The sequence below is a fragment of the Manis javanica genome, chromosome 16, assembly GCF_040802235.1.
Source record: "Manis javanica isolate MJ-LG chromosome 16, MJ_LKY, whole genome shotgun sequence".
NCBI lineage: Eukaryota > Metazoa > Chordata > Mammalia > Pholidota > Manidae > Manis > Manis javanica.
Window position 1 is genome coordinate 17421333 of NC_133171.1, and position 17894 is coordinate 17439226.

Genomic DNA, 17894 nt, shown 5'->3' on the forward strand with positions numbered 1-17894 from the left:
GATATATGGCAACTATTTATCAATAAAACTGGGGAAAACAAGAAATATCAAGAAGACCAGTTCGGCCAAGAGAGAACCGGGAGGGAGAAGCGCTGCGGGAGAGACATCAGCGATGCCAGGGGTGAGCCGGCTCGCACCGACTCCGCTGGTCTTTGCACCGATTCGCCCACCGCTCTGAGTGAGAAGGGGGGACACCACACAAGCTCAAGTAAAGTAGGGGCATGGGCCTTCCTGTGTTTAAAAAAACAACAAAGATTTGCAAAAGTTAAAATGTAAGCCTAATTTTCACAGTAGGCAAATCCTTGTTAATATTTAAACAAGGAAGGAAGGGGCTATTTTACCAGACAGATCAGTGGGACCACTAACAAAAGGGTTGGTTCAGGGGAAGCTGGAGAGGTTCAAGCTTAAAGTAATTTCCTTTCCTTGTTTTTAACAATCAAATTCAGTGAACCATTATAACAGTGTATTATGTGAAAGCTGCAGTAAGACCATCAGCTTAGTTACAAACTATTAATACCATGTACCCTCCCCCTCCTACCACCTCAGAATGAAGAAATCAAGTTAATGAAACACTCAAGTCTTCATACATAACATTTATAATAAAATAAAAGATAGTTTCAAATCTTGAGAAAATGCATCTTTAAATAGAAACAGAAATGTAAGTGTTGACCATACTAAAGCAGTGGAATTTAATCTGAGACTAACCAAAAACACACAGAACAATTCTGAAGCTATCATGAAGCATCAGAACCCACTTGGAGGGGGCACATTTAAAAATTCACTGGAGTCTTAAAAGTTTTAAAAGCTTTAATGGCTTGAAAATAGTAGAAAAACAAAGTTACTGAACTAGTTTTATTTAAAAGCCAAACAAAACAGTAAATATGACCATTTATAACCTATGAAGAAAACTCAAGAGAATCTATTAGATATTTTGTAGCAAATAAATAATACTGGGCTGCTCAGCATGTGTGTGGCTGGAAACCTGACTGATAACTAATGAGGTTATAAAGCTATAGAAATAGACAAGACATGCTGGTTTCTCTAGCAGACAGTCCTCTCAAGCCATTACTCTAAACCACCCACTATAGAAAAAAGTGATGCAAATCATCAACCTAAAATCCTTTGGTAGAACTTCGCTGTTTGGAAAGAAATTTCTCTATTCTTATTTCTAAAACTACTGTGATTCAAAAAATTCTATCTAAAAGAGCTACAATGAATAAAAAGAAATTCATTCTAGAGATAATGTACATAGAAGTACAGAAGACAAGTAGAGTCAGAATCCAATTGATAAGTTGGGGAAACCCAAGGAGGGAAAGGAAAAGACAGCAAGACAAAGTAACACATTTAGGTGGAAAAATGCAACATTCACCGAACTGTAATCACATACTAACATGGTACATAAAACAGACAGGCACACTGGAAAAAAACTAAATAAATAACATCAATAAATGCCTGGATCCTGTGGTTATTAGAAGATAGCGTTGAGTACCTATTGAATTACAACCAATGAAAGTGGAAAGTATTCCCCATATGTAAAACCAGTGGCCAATTTCCCCATTATATACAGACAACAGTAACTGTATCAGAGATTATACATGATGGTAGGATACGTGAAGTGCCCTTTTAAAGCATATTCTGAAAGTCAATAAAATTATTTTATTGAAAAGCAAATACTGAAAGGGCAGATGTGCTTTTATGATTCAATATCATCTCAGATGTACCGTTCTCACTTCCACTTTCAATTCACTTGCTCACGACTTGAGGAAGACATCCTCAAGTCAATCCCCACTGACCTCTGCAGGGAGGTTACGCCTGGTTCTCACGGGTAAGACCACACCTATTACAGCTCTGCCTTCCAGTCTCAATTTACAAAGAGTTTACACTCTGATAATGCAAAATAAAAATTGTGACAGAGTGTAGATTTGTAGGAATGTGTTAAATAAAGAAGAGCTGTCTGGTGAAGTAGCCTGGGAATTCAGCTCAATGTAACCCAAGATCACATCAGTGCCTGAGAAGTCAGGGGAGGCGGAAGCCAATCAGCTTGCAGGATGTACCTCATCGGGAGGGTCTTACACCAGCACGGAGGTGGGGCGGGGGGGTCGGGGGCGTTTGGACTCCAACTGAATGAAATGCCAGCAACACGGTAATGACCACAGAGGCCTCTTTTATTAGAGGCTGACTAGGGAAGAAATATGACTTAATAGCAAAAAACATCCTAATTTCAACAGGCAATATTTATTTGCAATCATGTGTCTTAAAATTATCCAATTAGAATATCTTTTACAAAGACAATAATTTTTTAAATAGATTTTTTGGTTTAGAGGACTTCATGTACACATATCATAAGAAATACAGATTTACATTCCCTACAGAGCTTTTATACCAAAAATGAAAAGAAGTTTCAGTGAGCATACCCACCAAGACTAAGGTCATGTGAGTGCTTTTAAATGAAAGAAAGGAATGCAAATCCTCTAAACACTGTACTCCTTCCCTAGATTATTACACATTATTACACATCTTGTTAAATTATCAAGATGACACAGAAGAAAATCTTAAAATTTTTGTTATATGGTTTGACCTAAAGCAAATACTATAAACGGATGTAATTTTCAGGACACTGCTGCAATTGTGACGATTCATTCAGAGTAACTTGAAATTTTCCAATTTGTTCCAATCAAAATAGATACAAATGGTATATATGTGGCATATGGTTTTATAGTAATTACAATAGATTTAAGTGCTCTCAGCATAACTGTATCTTATCAATATTTTTTTTAGGTATTACTTGGTTTAATGTAATAAGCAAGAATGCAAACCAGCTGCGGCAGAGGCTCTGTCCAAACCCCCTTCGAGGAAACACACGGGAGAGCCCAACAGAACCGAACGTGGCGGCAGGACGGTCACAGCCGAACCCTCCTGCCAGGCTGTGTCCCTCATGGCCCTTCTGGGAACAGCCGGGTCTCTCCGCAGAGCATTTATCGGTCAGGTCCCAGCAAAGCAGGTGCACACTGGGTGACTGAAGAGATTTTAATAAAGGGCCTATTCACTCAAGCTTGGCAAGGTAAAAAAAACCAAGGAGAGACAATACAATAATACTCTCGGGCAAGCAGCACTGGGGTGCTATTTCCTCCCCGGCCTGAACATTCAAAGGAGGGGCACAGCTTACAGGAACCCAGACACAGAGACGAGCAGAGGGCTACCTGACGGCGCAGGGCCCGGAGGCAGCCGAGGAGGATGCGCAGGGAAGGGGACAGCGGCGGGGCACACGCGCCCCTACCGCGTGCTCAGGCCGCACCTCCGCTCCCAGCGTCACAGCCCGACCGGACGCCGGACAGCAGGACCCCGCAGAGGCGGTCACCTGGCGGACCCACGGGCGCACAGCGAGGGGACACAGGCGCGCAGCGGCTCCGGAAGGGCAAGCCGGGCTGGCTTCGGCAGGGCCCCAAGACGAGGTGCCTCAGACGGCAATCAAACCACCAAAAACATCAAGCGGAGCTGGAGAAAAGGTGTGAGTAGGGAATCAATGGAAGAAAAGTGAAAACGGCGGAATGGGGTAGAAGATCATTCAGATCACTCTAACGAGTCACAGACTAACTTGGTGGCTGACAGGCTACCACTGCAGGTACGCACTCGGACGAGAAAAACAACCCCAGGGGCAGGGGCATGGCACCCGGCGCCCACGGGCAGACTGAGAGGAGAAGTCACTCCCAGCAAAGTCTGTTTGACAGCCCCAGCCATCCAGGTGCCAAGGGCGTATGAGAAATGAACGCAAACATGAACTGATGCCGCGGCACACCTTGGATATCTCAAAAGTCTCACCCTTTTAATCCACTCCACTTAAAATTAAGAAAACTGAGCCTCAGAAAAGGAAGTTTCTGAAGAGCCACCAACAGCTAGTTACCTGCTCGCAGTCACACTGTCTATGTAAAGAAGTGCTGGCAACAGAAACAGCAACTGGAGAACGTAAGTTCACTGACAGGCCCGGATCCGTCACAAGATCTCAGATGAGTCACTTTACCCCTTTCTAGCCCGGCTTCCTCCCTGCAAACAAAGGGCACCTACCAAAATTATTTCTCCCCTCTCTGAAATTCTTGTTGTGCTTCTAAGATCTAAGTCATCAGCCTCTCCACCGTCCAACCAGCCTGCCAGAGAACATCTCTGTCAACATCACCTTCACCCATCTCCTGCTGTAGACGCACAGTTAAATCCAGTCACAATCTCCCCACAAAATCCACTCAAGCCCGAACTCTGCTGTGGGAAGCCGCCCTGATATACCCGACACAGAGATGCCGGGCCTTCTGTGACACTGCGACACAACAGGAAGCAGGTATTCAGTCTGCATCCCCAGCTCCTGGGAAGAGTTCCTGAGAACCCTACAGTCCCCTGAGTGACAAGGGTAAGAGGCACCTCTTTTATTATTCATAGTAAGCCCCTTTCGACCATGTCTAAATCTATGCTAAGGAGACTACTCTTACGGGATGGGGGCTGTTTCCCAAACAACCAATCATGTTGTTAGAGGGCTGGAGCCTCCAGCCTACCCTGCAACCTCCTGTAGGGGGACGGCGGTCGGGGTGAGATGTTAAGTTCATGCCTACATAATGAAACCTCCTTAAAAAATCTGAAATGATGGGGCTCGGAAAGCTTCCAGGTTGGTGCACACATCAAGGGGCTGGGTGGGTGACCCACTCAGAAAGGGCATGAAACTCCACAGGCATTTCCATAAACCTCACCCTATGCCCTACTTCCATTTGAGTTTTCCAAAATTGTGATCTTTATAATAAACCAGTAATAATAAATGGAAGTCTCTCCAGAGTTGTATGAGCCATTCTAGCAAATTATCAAGCCTAAACAGCAGCTGTGGGAGCCTAGTTTCTGTCTGCTCTGTCAGAAGTGCAGGTGACGATCTGACTTGCAATTGGCATCTCAAGTGGTTGACAGCCTTGTGGGACCGAGCCCTTAACCTAGGACTCTAATGGAGGTCTGCACTAACTCTGGGCAGTTAAGTGACAGAATTGCTGGGTATAGAAAACCTACACATTAGGTGTCAAAAGTGCTGAGTACAGGAAAACATAGTTGACCTTTACCTTCCACGATTTCCTACAGAAACTAAAGCTTTGTAAGCTATTTGGAGCCTTCTGAGCACAATGTTAATTACTATTCATTGTTTCCTAAAAGACTATTTTTTAGAGCAGTTTTAGATTCACAGCAAAATTCAACAATTATAGATCATTCCAGATACCCTTGCCCGCCCCCTCCTCACACACACCCAGCCTCCTCAGTTACCAACAATCTCCTCCACAGCAGTGCATTTTGTTACAACTGATGGATCTACACTGGCCCATCCTTAGCACCCAAAGTCCACAGTTCACATCTTGGTTCACTCATGGTGCTGTACATGCTATCGATTCGGACAAATGTATAATAACATGTATCTACCACCATCACAATAACATACAAAAGAGTATCACTGCCCTAAAAATTTCTACTTTTCCTATTCATTCTTCTCTCTCCAGCCCCCATAACAACTAGAAATCACTGATCTTTCTACTGAGAACCATGGTTTTGCCTTTCCAGAATGTCATACAGTTGGAATCATAAACTGTGTGGCCTTTTCAGATTGCTTCTTTCACTTAGTAACATGCATATAAGTTTCGTCTGTATTTCCATGATTTGATAGCTCATTTCTCTCAGCACTATTTGTATAATAGTCCATTATCTGTATGTACCACAGTTTATTTATCCATCACCTACTGAAGGACAGCTTGGTTGCTTCCATGTTTTGGCAACAATGAATAAAGCTACCACAAACATCCATGTACAAGTTTTTGTATAAACACACATTTTCAACTCCTTTGGGTAAATGTAAAAGTAGACGATTGCTGGATGGTGTTAAGAGCACCCTGCCAAACATGTCCCTAACGTGGCGGAGCCCTCCCACACTGCTGCCCGCCACCAACGTGACTCCCTGTGGCTCTGCAGCCTGGTCAGCACGTGGGGTCCCAGGGCTCCAGGCTTTTGCCACACAAAGACATGTGTAGTAGTACCTTGTTGGTTTGATTTGCACTTTCCTGATGACATATGATGTGAAGTGTCATGTCATATGCTTATTTTCTGTCCATATACCTTCTTTGGTGAGGTGTCTGATGGGTTATTTGGTCCATTTTTTAAATTCGGTTATTTTCTTATTGCTGAATTTTAAGGGTTCTTTGCGCATTTTAGATAATAGTCCCTCATAATATATATCTTGTACAAATTTTCTCCCACTCTGTGACTTGTCTCCTCATTCCCTTGACAGTAATTTTTTCAAAGAGGTTGATATTTTAATGAAGTCCAGCTCATCAATTATTTCTTTCACGGACCATGGTTTTGGTGTTGCATCTAAAAAGTCAACATTCCGAGGTTACCTAGATGTTCTCCTGTGTTATCTTCATCACCATTAGTTCAAAACATTGAGTGTCCAGTATCTTCCTGGTACTCAAGACACAAGGAGTAAGGCAGCAATACCCTCAGGCTTGCTGAAGTAATACTGTAAAAGCTCAAACAACTGCTACGGCAGGAATTCTCAACTGAGGGAGAGCACAGAAGTCACAGCAAGTGTGAATGTGTGTCAAGTTTAAGAACACACGTACTGGAGCCACACTTTCATGATTCAAATCCAAACTCTATTACCCACTAGATGTATGGCCCTATGTCGCAACTTTCTCATATGAAAAATCAGAAAACTGTTTATACCTGCTTCACTTCACATCACTGCTATGAAAATTAAATAAATGAATGAACCCATGTGAAGTTCTTAGCATACTGCCTATCACACTGTAAGTGCACCACAGATACTAGTACTTGTAGATTCTCCATGATAGATTGAAAAAAATTATCAAAATGATCACTGCTATAAATTTTTTGCCAGGAAATTTCATTTTATTTTGGAATTTCAGGGAAGATTAAGGTATAGACTAACTTGCATATTCTGTGGACATCAAATAAATAAAGACTAAAAGCAAATAACAGTATGTGGAAAGTAGTTAGATACAAGCAAGCAGGAAAAATATATGGTTAAAAATCTCCAGTTTGATAAGTAGTCTTTTTTTAGGACACAAAATTTCCATTTATACCAAAATGTTTAGAATTTTAAGGGAGAACCTCAATTCGCATAACTGAATGTTTCAAAATCGCATTACTGATTTTCATTTCCACTAACTAACAGAGGGGAACAGATTATAAATACTTAAAAACTAAACCACAGAATTAAGGATGGCCTATTTATCAGTGATTTCAGTAAGATCTGTTTCAAAGAATATTGGCTAATAAAAGAATCAAGCCCTAATTCTTTTTTTCATCTGTAACTACAAAAATTATATGTAGAAGTAGTATCAAAATTGACCACTACTTTTAAAAATACTTTTAAAACGGTAACTGCAGACAGCAACCAAGCTGAACATCAAAAGGGAAAAAAAGGAATTTTAAAAAACGAGGAGGGTTTAAGATGCTTCTGCTACAACTTCAAGCAAATAACATTCACATAACTGGCCCCCAGAAGAAGAAAGGAGAAAGAAAGGGGCAAAAAAACTTATCTGAAGAAAAATAGCTGAAAACCATTCTGACCTGGAGAAGGACACAGGCACCCAGGTCCAGGAACCACAGAACCCAAACAAGATGAACCCAAGGGGTGACACCAAGACACACAATAGTCAAAATGGCACGAATTACAGGTAGAAAGCGAACCTCACAATTAGCAAAAGCAAACAGTTGCACACAAGGTAACTCCCACTAGGCCACCAGCTGATTTTTCAGCAGAAACTTTGCAGTTCAGCAGGGAGTCAGCAGGGAGTAGGTTCTGAACAATACATTAGGCCACATAAACTTTCCAGAGAACAGAAAGGAAAAAACCTACAATCACGAATACTTTACCCTTCAAGGAAATCATTCAGAATTGAAAGAGACAAAAACAGTTCACCAAACAAAAGCTAAAGGAGTTTATCACTACTAAACCAGCCATATAAGAAATATTAAAGGGATTCTTTCAGTAGAAAAGAAAAGACCATACTGCAAGTAAGAAAATCAAGAAACGAGAAATATCTCACTGGTAAAAAAAAACATTCAATAAAGGTAACAGGATCAATCACTTACAAAGCAATGAAGTTCAACAGGTAAAAGTATTATTAAAATGAAATATATACATAAAAATTACTCAAGCTATATATATTATAAAGAGGAGAATAAAAAATTCATGCTTTTAAGTTGTGTTTAAACTTAAGCAACCATATTGACTGCTATATGTAGAATGCAATTCATTAACTTCATGGTAACCAGAAAGCAAAAACCTATGAAACATACACAAAAATAAAGAGTAAGGAATCCAAGCATTACAGTAAAGAAAGTAATCAAATAACAAGAGAAAAAAGCACAAGAAGAAAGGATCAGAGAACCCAAAGAACCAACAAAATGGCAGTAAGCTGACACATATCAATATATCAATAATTATATTAAATGTGAATGAACTATGTTACAATCAAAAGACATACAGTGACTGAATGCATTAAAGAAACAAGACCCACCTATTGCACACCTATTGCACACTCATTTCACACATAAAGACACTTAGAGACTGCAAGTGCCGGCTCAGAAAGAGGTACTCCATGCAAATGGAAGCAAAAGAACAAAATGAAACTGAAAACTGTAATAGCAATGCTGACATCAGATAAAACAGATTTTAAAACAAAGAAACCAGAGACAAAGGACATTACATAAGGATAAAGGGATCAACCCATTAAGAGATTATAAAAATTTTAAATATCTATGCACCCAAAACAGGAGCACCAAAATACACAAAGCAGATATTAATGACATTAAGGGAGAAACTGAAAATGATATAATAACAAGGAGACATTAACACCCCACTTCCATCAATGGATAGATCATCCAGGCAAAATCAGTAAGAAAACAGCGGTTTGAAAAATACATTAGGCCACATAAACTTAACATACATACACAATATTTCAACCCTCAACCCCGCCAAAAAAATACCAGAATGTACATTGTTTTCAAGTGCTCACGGAACACTGTCCAGGGCAGATCATATGTCAGGCCACGAAACAAGTCTCAATGAATTAAGAACACTGAAGTCATATTAAGCATCTTTTCTGAGAACAATAGTATAAAACCAGAAATTGATCACAAGAAAAAACTAGAAAAAACACAAGCACGTGGAGGCTAAACAATATGCTACTAAATAACCAATGGGTTAATGAAAAAATTAAGGAAGAAATTTTAAACATACATGGAACAAATGAAAATGTAAATATAACACTCTGAAATCTATGGTATGGGACACAGCAAAAGCAGTACTGAGAGGGATTATATAGCAATGCAAGTTTTCCCTCAGAAAACTAAAAACAGGAATACCATGTGACCCAGTAATTCCACTTCTAGGAATTTATCTAAAGGAAACAAAATCACTAATTCAAAAAGATATGTACACCCCTTTTAAAGTTATTTTTATTACTTATGACAGCCAAGATAGGAAAGCAACCTAAGTGCCCACTGACAGTAGAATGGATAAAGATGTGGTACATATACACAATGGAATACTACTCAGCCATAAAAAAGAATGAAATCTTGCCATTCATGACAAAACAGATGGACCTAGAGAATATTATGCTAAGTGAAATAAGTCAGACAGAGATAGACAAATACTATATGATTTCACTTATATGTGGAACCTAAAAAACAAAACAAACAAAAAAGAAAACCCAGGAACACACTCATAAACAAACAAAACAAAGTGGTAGTTGCTAATGGGGAGGGGGTTGAGGGAATGGGCAGAATAGGTGAAGGGGATTAAGAAGCACAAACGTCCAATTATAAAATCAGTAAGTTATGAGGATGAAAAGTATATCACAGGGAATACAGTAAATAGTATCATAATAAATCTGTATGATGACAGATGATGACACTGTCAATCACAGTGAACATTTAATAATGTAATATGTATGTTGAATCACTGTTTTAAACCTGATCTAGTATGTCAGCTATACTTCAAATTTTTAAAAATTTTTAAAAGGATATCTGAACCTAATTATGTGATATGAAAAAGGCATTGCAAATAAATGCCAGTTATATTTCAATAAAACTGCAGAAAAATATGTAAATAAAATCACTTCCTTACTTTTAAATTAAATTCCATCTTAATCTGATTTATAAGCCAATCAAATATATGCATCCTGTCAATGCATGAAGTGGACAAGGACAAAATTTTATGATTATGATTTTCAAATCTAAAACAAATTTTCATAAAGATATTCAACAAATGTTAATTAGGTGTTATTTTTATACTTTAGTTCAAACAATACATACTTCTGCTTATCTCACTTTCAACAATTACCTTTAATTGTTTCCTCCACAACTTCTACCACTCGATCTATCTGTTGAACCTAAAAAGAAACAAATTGTCAGATAAGCAATTTACATGGTGAAGAAAAATTAATTTGTGTTTATCCTTCCTGAGTCAATGTTACACATTTATTAAACATATGAATGTGGATTTTCTTTAATTAATGCACTGAGAGATACTATAAAAATATTTCATATTAATGTTGTGCATTACAATGAAGTATAAAATTATCACTCTTCTGTCTTCCAAATATCAATTGAAGAAATCATATTATATTTAAATCAACTTCCTGCAGTGCTGTTAGCTTAGCAGATTAACACAAACTTAACATGTCCTGAAGCATAAACCAAGTTAAACACATCTCATTACACGGAATTTCAAGGAAAATGGCACAAAATGGCACCCTACACAAAAAGACACGCTGGGATTAAGACATACCCCAAGTTCTGTGCTTTATTATTTTAACACTGAAACCCCTTGTAATGAATTTCCACCATGTGCTGGGTGCTGTGGTCAGGTCCGTGGAACACAAGGTCAAGTAGCCACAGTCCTGCCCCCAGCCCCGGTGACCGGGGAAGGTCCCGAGGTGCCCTGCAAACACGCCAGGCTACTAAAGTCCAACTGGCCCAGGAATGCTGCCTCAGGGGCCAAAGGCGACTCTGCAGGGAGAAGCAGAATTAAGGCAGGAGAAGCCCCAGAAAGAGACTGAGTTAGAGCGGCTAGAGTTCAGCAGGAAAATGAAAGAGACAAAGATTGTATCCAAGAACCTAAATGAAGAGAGAATGTCAAGAAAGAATGTATCATACATTGTTACTCCTTCTACTTTAAAAATCCTCAAATGATCACTGTATTACAGAAATTATGTATGTTCACTGAAAAAATTCAAACAAAAATACACAGAGGAAATAAAGTAATGCTTAACATCCTCTGCACTCCACTTTCACTCTTCATATGAAATAGTCTAATTAAACGACAGTTTAATTAGATACCAATGCATTTTTCAGTGCTAAACATTTATATATATATGATCCTGTTCTTACGAATTATGAGCTAAGTAGATGGATTAATAAATGGACGCAACAGCAGACCTGCCCCTTAGCTTTTCTTTCTATAAAACATCAGTACGTATCGGTCTACTGCACTCACTTTACTAGCTGCCTAGCACACCTCGTGTACACACACCATCATGCATTTACCCATTTCCCTACTGAAGGACCTTTGTGCTATTTCTAGTTTTTTCATTATTATACAACAGTGCTGCAATGAACTCAACTGAGATGAGAGCCTTTTTTAAAGACTTTATTGAAAGTGCAATAGAAAATCTCTTTAAAATACTTCCTCGGCCTCAGCGTCTCATAGGAAATAGGGAAGACTTGCGGGAACCTGCCTGAGTGGTCTGCCTCTGACCACTCAGCCCTGCACGATGGTAGCGGTCGTAATAATTATAGAGAAATTGTCAAAGGTAAAGAGATTCTCAGAGAATATTGGCTCCTCAGGCCCAAACAACGTATCCACAACTGGAGATGGGTCCACCCAGAACCACTGGGCCCTTTAGGTTCTGGTTTTGGTAAGAGAGTCCACGGGGCTTCCTTAGAGGATGTGATCAAAGCCAGGACAGCAAGAGCTCAAAGAGGAGCAGGAAGCCACAGTGTCAAATGCTACAGGGACAAGTACCGTGAAGACTCAGACGGGCGAGCCTATTAATAGTAAGGGGGTCGATGAACTCAGGGGTGCCAGTGAGCTCAGTATAATGGATCATCAATAAGAAAATGGTGACAGCTGATACAGATGGCTCTTACAGAAAGCTACACAGGCAGAGGCACAGCCCAGGGCGCGGGAGGAGCTGCACAGGCCGCTTCTGAAGCAGAAGCGCAGAGGGGAGCCGGCAGCAAGCATCAGGAGTCGCACAGAAGTCAGAGAGGATGCAAAGCAAGTTTCCCACCTGTAGGCCTCAATTTTCTCAGTGAAATAAGAGGCAAGTTTATTTGCTATGAATGAGAAAACGTATTATTAAATAAGAACAGAATGAATATTTAAAATACCTGTTAAAAAGAGTGACTAGGAACATGTAAAAATTGCCAGAAAGTATTGAGATACCAGTTGAAATTAGAAACCATGAATTTTTAACAATGATTTACAGCTCTAATGTTTCCCAGTGCCTAGCAGTTCACGTGTAGGAGCCCGGTTAGATAAATGGATTGATCCAAGGTTTTTCCATTACATAATTCATTCATTCACTCATCATTTCTTGAACATCAAGCATACACCAGATCGGTTCAAAGGACTGGAGAAAGAGGGCCGAGAGATTTACAGGATGGGCTTGAAGGATATGGAATAAAGGAAATTATGCATTTGGTAAGACAAAGCTTGGAAAACTTGTTAGAAGGGGAAAGAGGCAGAGACAGAGCCAGAAAGGAGAAATGAAGTGGCTGGAGGATGAAGGGGAGAAGGAAGCAAGAAAAGGGAGAGTGGGAAAGAGGGAGGGAGAAAGAAAGGAGACAAAGGAGAAAAGAGTAAGAGGTTATAATTAGAGTATGGATACAAGCAGTATTTTTTAAGAATAGCAAGGTTCAAAACATGGTCATGGGTGGAACAACAAATGCTGGCAAGGATGCAGAGAAAGGGGAACCCTCCTGCACTGCTGGTGGGAATGTAAGCTAGTTCAACCACTGTGGAAAGCAGTATGGAGGTTCCTCAAAAAACTATAAAGAGCAATACCATTTGACCTGGGAATCCCACTCCTAGGAATTTACCCAAAGAAAACAACTTCTCAGATTCAAAAAGACATATGCACCCCTATGTTTATCACAGCACTATTTATAAAAGCCAAGAAATGGAAGCAACCTAAGTGTCCATCAGTAGATGAATGGATAAAGAAGATGTGGTACATACACACAATGGAATATTATTCAGCCATAAGAAGAAAACAAATCCTACCATTTGCAGCAACATGGATGGAGCTAGAGGGTATTGTGCTTAGTGAAATAAGTCAGGCAGAGAAAGACAAGTACCAAATGATTTCCCTCATTTGTGGAGTATAACAATAAAGAAAAACGGAAGGAACAAAATAGCAGCAGACTCACAGACTCCAAGAAGGGACTAGTGGTTACCAAGGGGGAGGGGTGGGGGAGGACAGATGGTGAGGGAAGGAGAAGGGGACTGTGGGGTATCATGACTGGTGCACATGGTGTGTGTGGGGTCATGGGGAAGAGAGTGTAGCTCAGAGAAGACACACAGGGACTCTGTGGCATCTTACTACACTGATGGACAGTGACTGCAGTGGGGTATGGGGGGGACTCATTAATAAGGGTGAATGTAGTAACCTCATTGTTTTTCTTCTGAAACCTTCATAAGAGTGTATGTCAATGATATCTTAATAAAAAAAAACCTGGTCATGGGAACAAGCTTCTAAAACAGGAAGAAGGTGATAACCAGTCGAGGTGAGAAGTACAGAGGTGAGAGGATAAATGCTGGGAGACACCATGTGTGGATGCTCAGACTGCCCACAGTGTTGGAGACATGGGTAGGGTAAGAAGGAAGAGTTGGTCAAATTTCGCAGTGAAGGTGGGTGAATGAACAAGTTATCAGTTGAGGACAGAAGCCAGAAAATACGCAGAGTGCAGTGCGAGATAATTCAATGATGGGACCAAAACAAAAACGCTTTCCTCTGCAGCTGGAGATACGGTGGCTCGCAAGGACCACCTGCCCTGCACCATGTGGACTGAGGAGGAGGCACCATCCCTGCAGGAGCCCCAGGAGGAACCATGATAGGGAGAAGGCTGAGGGTGAGCCACAATGACAGAATCCTGGAGGAAAACAGAGATACCAATCTCCAGAACGCTGGATTAAACAATGGCTTCTTCGACATCACACCAAAAGCATAAGCAACCAGAAAGAAAAGATAAACTGGACATGATCAAAATTAAAACCTCTGGTGTATACATCAAGAAAATACCAAGCCTACACTGCAAATCACAAACCTCATTAAGGACTTGTACCTAGAATATCTAATGAACTCCTACAACTCAATAATAAGAAGGCAAGATACTTAAAAACGCATCAAAGATATGAATACACACTTCTCTAAGGAAGACGTACAAATGGCCAACACACACATGAAAAGATGCTCAACATCATTAGCCAACCAGCAACTGCAAATCAAAACCCCAAAGGAGGGATGGGGAGATGTTACTTAATGGGTATAGATTCTCAGTTCAGAAAGATGAAAATGTTCTGGAGACGGATGGTGGTGATGGTTGCACAACAGCGTGAGTGTGCTTCATGCCACTGAACTGCACACTGAAGATGGCTGAAAGAGTGAATTTGTGTTAGTGTATTTACCATAATGAGACCACACTTCGTACTCACTAGGGGGCTACAATCAAGAGGTCAGACAAACAACAAGCACGGTGAGGCTGCAGAGAATTCCGGACCCTCACACACCGCCAGGGGAATGTAGTAAAGTGGCACCGTTGCTTTGGAAGACAGTCTGGGAGATCCTCAAGCAGATAAAGACAGTGTTACCCGATGACAAAGCAATTTCAAGCCTAGGTGTGTATCCATGAACGTATGTCCACACGAACACTTTTACGGCAATGCTCAGAGCAGCGTTATTCATAATAAGCAAAAGGTAGAAGCAGCCTACATCCCCTCAACTGATGGATGAACAAAAGGCCGTGTGTCCGCACAAGGAGACACCATGAAGCCCGAGGGGATGAAGCTCTGACACAGAGGGGACCCCCCTGACCCCCAGCTTCACCTCTTCAGTTTTAACTACCAAGAGTCTGGAGGCAGGTGATCCTTCCAACTGACTGTCAGAAGGTCAACAATAGCCCTGAAGCTGTGGAACAGCGCCTATGTCACGCCCCTCACTTCACCTCATCACACAGGCATTCTATCATCTCACATCATCATCATCAGAAGGTGAATGCAGGCCAGTAAGATATTTTGAGAGAGAGAGAGAGAGGGACTATGTTCACATAACTTGTATCACAGAATATTGCTATACTTTTCTATTTTATTATGAGTTCTTACTAATATCTTACTGTGCCAAATTTATAGACTAAACTTTATCGTACATATGTATGTATGTATAGGAAAAACACAGTAGAGAGAGGGTTCGATGCCACCCATGGCTGCCGGCACCACAGGGTCTCGGCGCCTCTCCCTGCAGATGGGGGCATTATTGTGCACTGACCCACTCTGCCAAGGCAAGGAAGCTGGAGTGAAAGAGAAGCCGAGTACTGTGTGATTCCATGTGTGCGGAGTGGCCGAACAGGGAGCTCGCCACAGACCAGCATCAGCGATATCCTAAGGATGGGTGGGGAAAGAAATGAGAGGCTCAGCTAAGGAGTTTCTTTTAGAGTGATTAAAATATTCGAAAATTTGGTGATGGTCATAAAAGTCTGTGACCACCCTAAACTATTAAAACCATTATACTAAACCATTACTAAAACCATTAAATTATATACTTCAAATAGATAACTTATACACTGTGTGAACTCTATCTCAAAAAAGGTGTTATTGCAAAAAAAAAAAGAAAAAAGACTGAAGGTGGTCAAATGTTTTAGCACAAGGCATTGAAACTGAAGGGAAAACTAAGTAAATGTTCCAAACTAAAAGGTACTCAAGAGACCTGACAACTGAATGCAACTTCAGGGCTGGGTTTTCTGTTCCTATAAAAGCCATTATGGGACAACTGACAAGATCTGAATAAGGTCTGCAGGCTAACTTACACTACTGCATCAGTGTTAATTCCCTAAGTTTTGTAGTAACTGTACTACAGTGATGTAAGACCATGTCCTTGTTTTTGAAGTGTAAGGGTATTCAGAAATAAAGGACCATCATGTTTGTACCTTACCCTCAAAAGGATCAGAAAAAAATGTGCACATATAAAAAGAGACTGATAAGAAAATTCATTAAAATATTAACACTAGGTGCAGGATACAAAATTAATACACAGAAATCTATTGCTTTCCTATGCACTAACAATGAACTACCAGAAAGAGAAATCAGGAAAACAATTCCATTCACAATTGCATCAAAAAGAATAAAATACCTAGGAATAAACCTAACCAAGGAAGTGAAGACCAATACCCTGAAAACTACAAGACACTCATGAGAGAAATTAAAGAGGACACTAACAAATGGAAACTCATCCCATGCTCTTGGCTAGGAAGAATTAATATTGTCAAAATGGCCATCCTGCCTAAAGCAATCTACAGATTCAATGCAGTCTCTATCAAAATACCAATAGCATTCTTCAACAAACTGGAACAAATAGTTCAAAAATTCATATGGAACCACCAAAGACCCCGAATAGCCAAAGAAATCCTGAGAAGGAAGAATAAAGTTGGGAGGCTCTCGCTCCCCAACTTCAAGCTCTACTACAAAGCCATAGTAATCAAGACAGTTTGGTACTGGCACAAGAACAGATCCATAGACCAATGAAACAGACTAGAGAGCCCTGATATAAACCCAACCATATATGGTCAATTAATACATGATAAAGGAGCCATGGACATACAATGGGGAAATGACAGTCTCTTCAACAGATGGTGTTGGCAAAACTGGAGAGCTACATGTAAGAGAATGAAACTGGATCACTGTGTCACCCCATACACAAAAGTAAATTTGAAATGGATCAAAGACCTGAATGTAAGTCATGAAACCATAAAACTCTTAGAAAAAAACATAGGCTAAAATCTCATGGACATAAACATGAGTGACTTCTTCATGCACATATCTCCCCGGGCAAGGGAAACAGAAGCAAAAATGAACAAGTGGGACTATATCAAGCTGAAAAGCTTCTGTACAGCAAAGGATACCACCAATAGAAAAAAAAGGCATCCTACAATATGGGAGAATATATTCATTAATGACAGATCCGATAAAGGGTTGACATCCAAAATACATAAAGAGCTCACACAGCTCAACAAATGAAAGGCAAATAATCCAATTAAAAAATGGGCAGAGGAGCTGAACAGACACTTCTCCAAAGAAGAAATTCAGATGGCCAACAGGCACATGAAAAGATGCTCCACATGGCTAATCATGAGAGAAATGCAAATAAAATCACAATGAGATATCACCTCACACCAGTAAGGATCGCCACCATCCAAAAGACAAACAACAAATGTTGGCAAGGTTGTAGAGAAAGGGGAACCCTCCTACACTGCTGGTGGGAATGTAAATTAGTTCAACCATTGTGGAAAGCAGTATGGAGGTTCCTCAAAAAGCTCAAAACAGACATACCATTTGACCCAGGAATTCCACTTTTAGGAATTTACCCTAAGAATGCAGCAGCCCAGTTTGAAAAAGACAGATGCACCCCTATGTTTATCGCAGCACTATTCACAATAGCCAAGAAATGGAAGCAACCTAAGTGTCCATCAGTAGATGAATGGATAAAGAAGATGTGGTATATATACACAATGGAATATTATTCAGCCGTAAGAAGAAAACAAATCCTACTATTTGCAACAATATGTATGGAGCTACAGGG

At 40.3% G+C, this 17894-nt stretch overlaps 1 protein-coding gene across 4 annotated transcripts in view; it reads right to left on the bottom strand.

Annotated features, from left to right (window-relative positions):
• CDKAL1 (CDKAL1 threonylcarbamoyladenosine tRNA methylthiotransferase) overlaps positions 1 to 17894 on the bottom strand; it is a 633245-nt gene that overhangs the window by 415027 nt on the left and 200324 nt on the right. For all 4 annotated transcript variants that reach the window (XM_073224446.1, XM_073224444.1, XM_036994284.2 and 1 more), the window contains one exon: positions 10382 to 10430. In XM_073224446.1, the coding sequence (XP_073080547.1) occupies positions 10382 to 10430 (49 nt within the window). The remainder of the gene's footprint in view (positions 1 to 10381; positions 10431 to 17894) is intronic.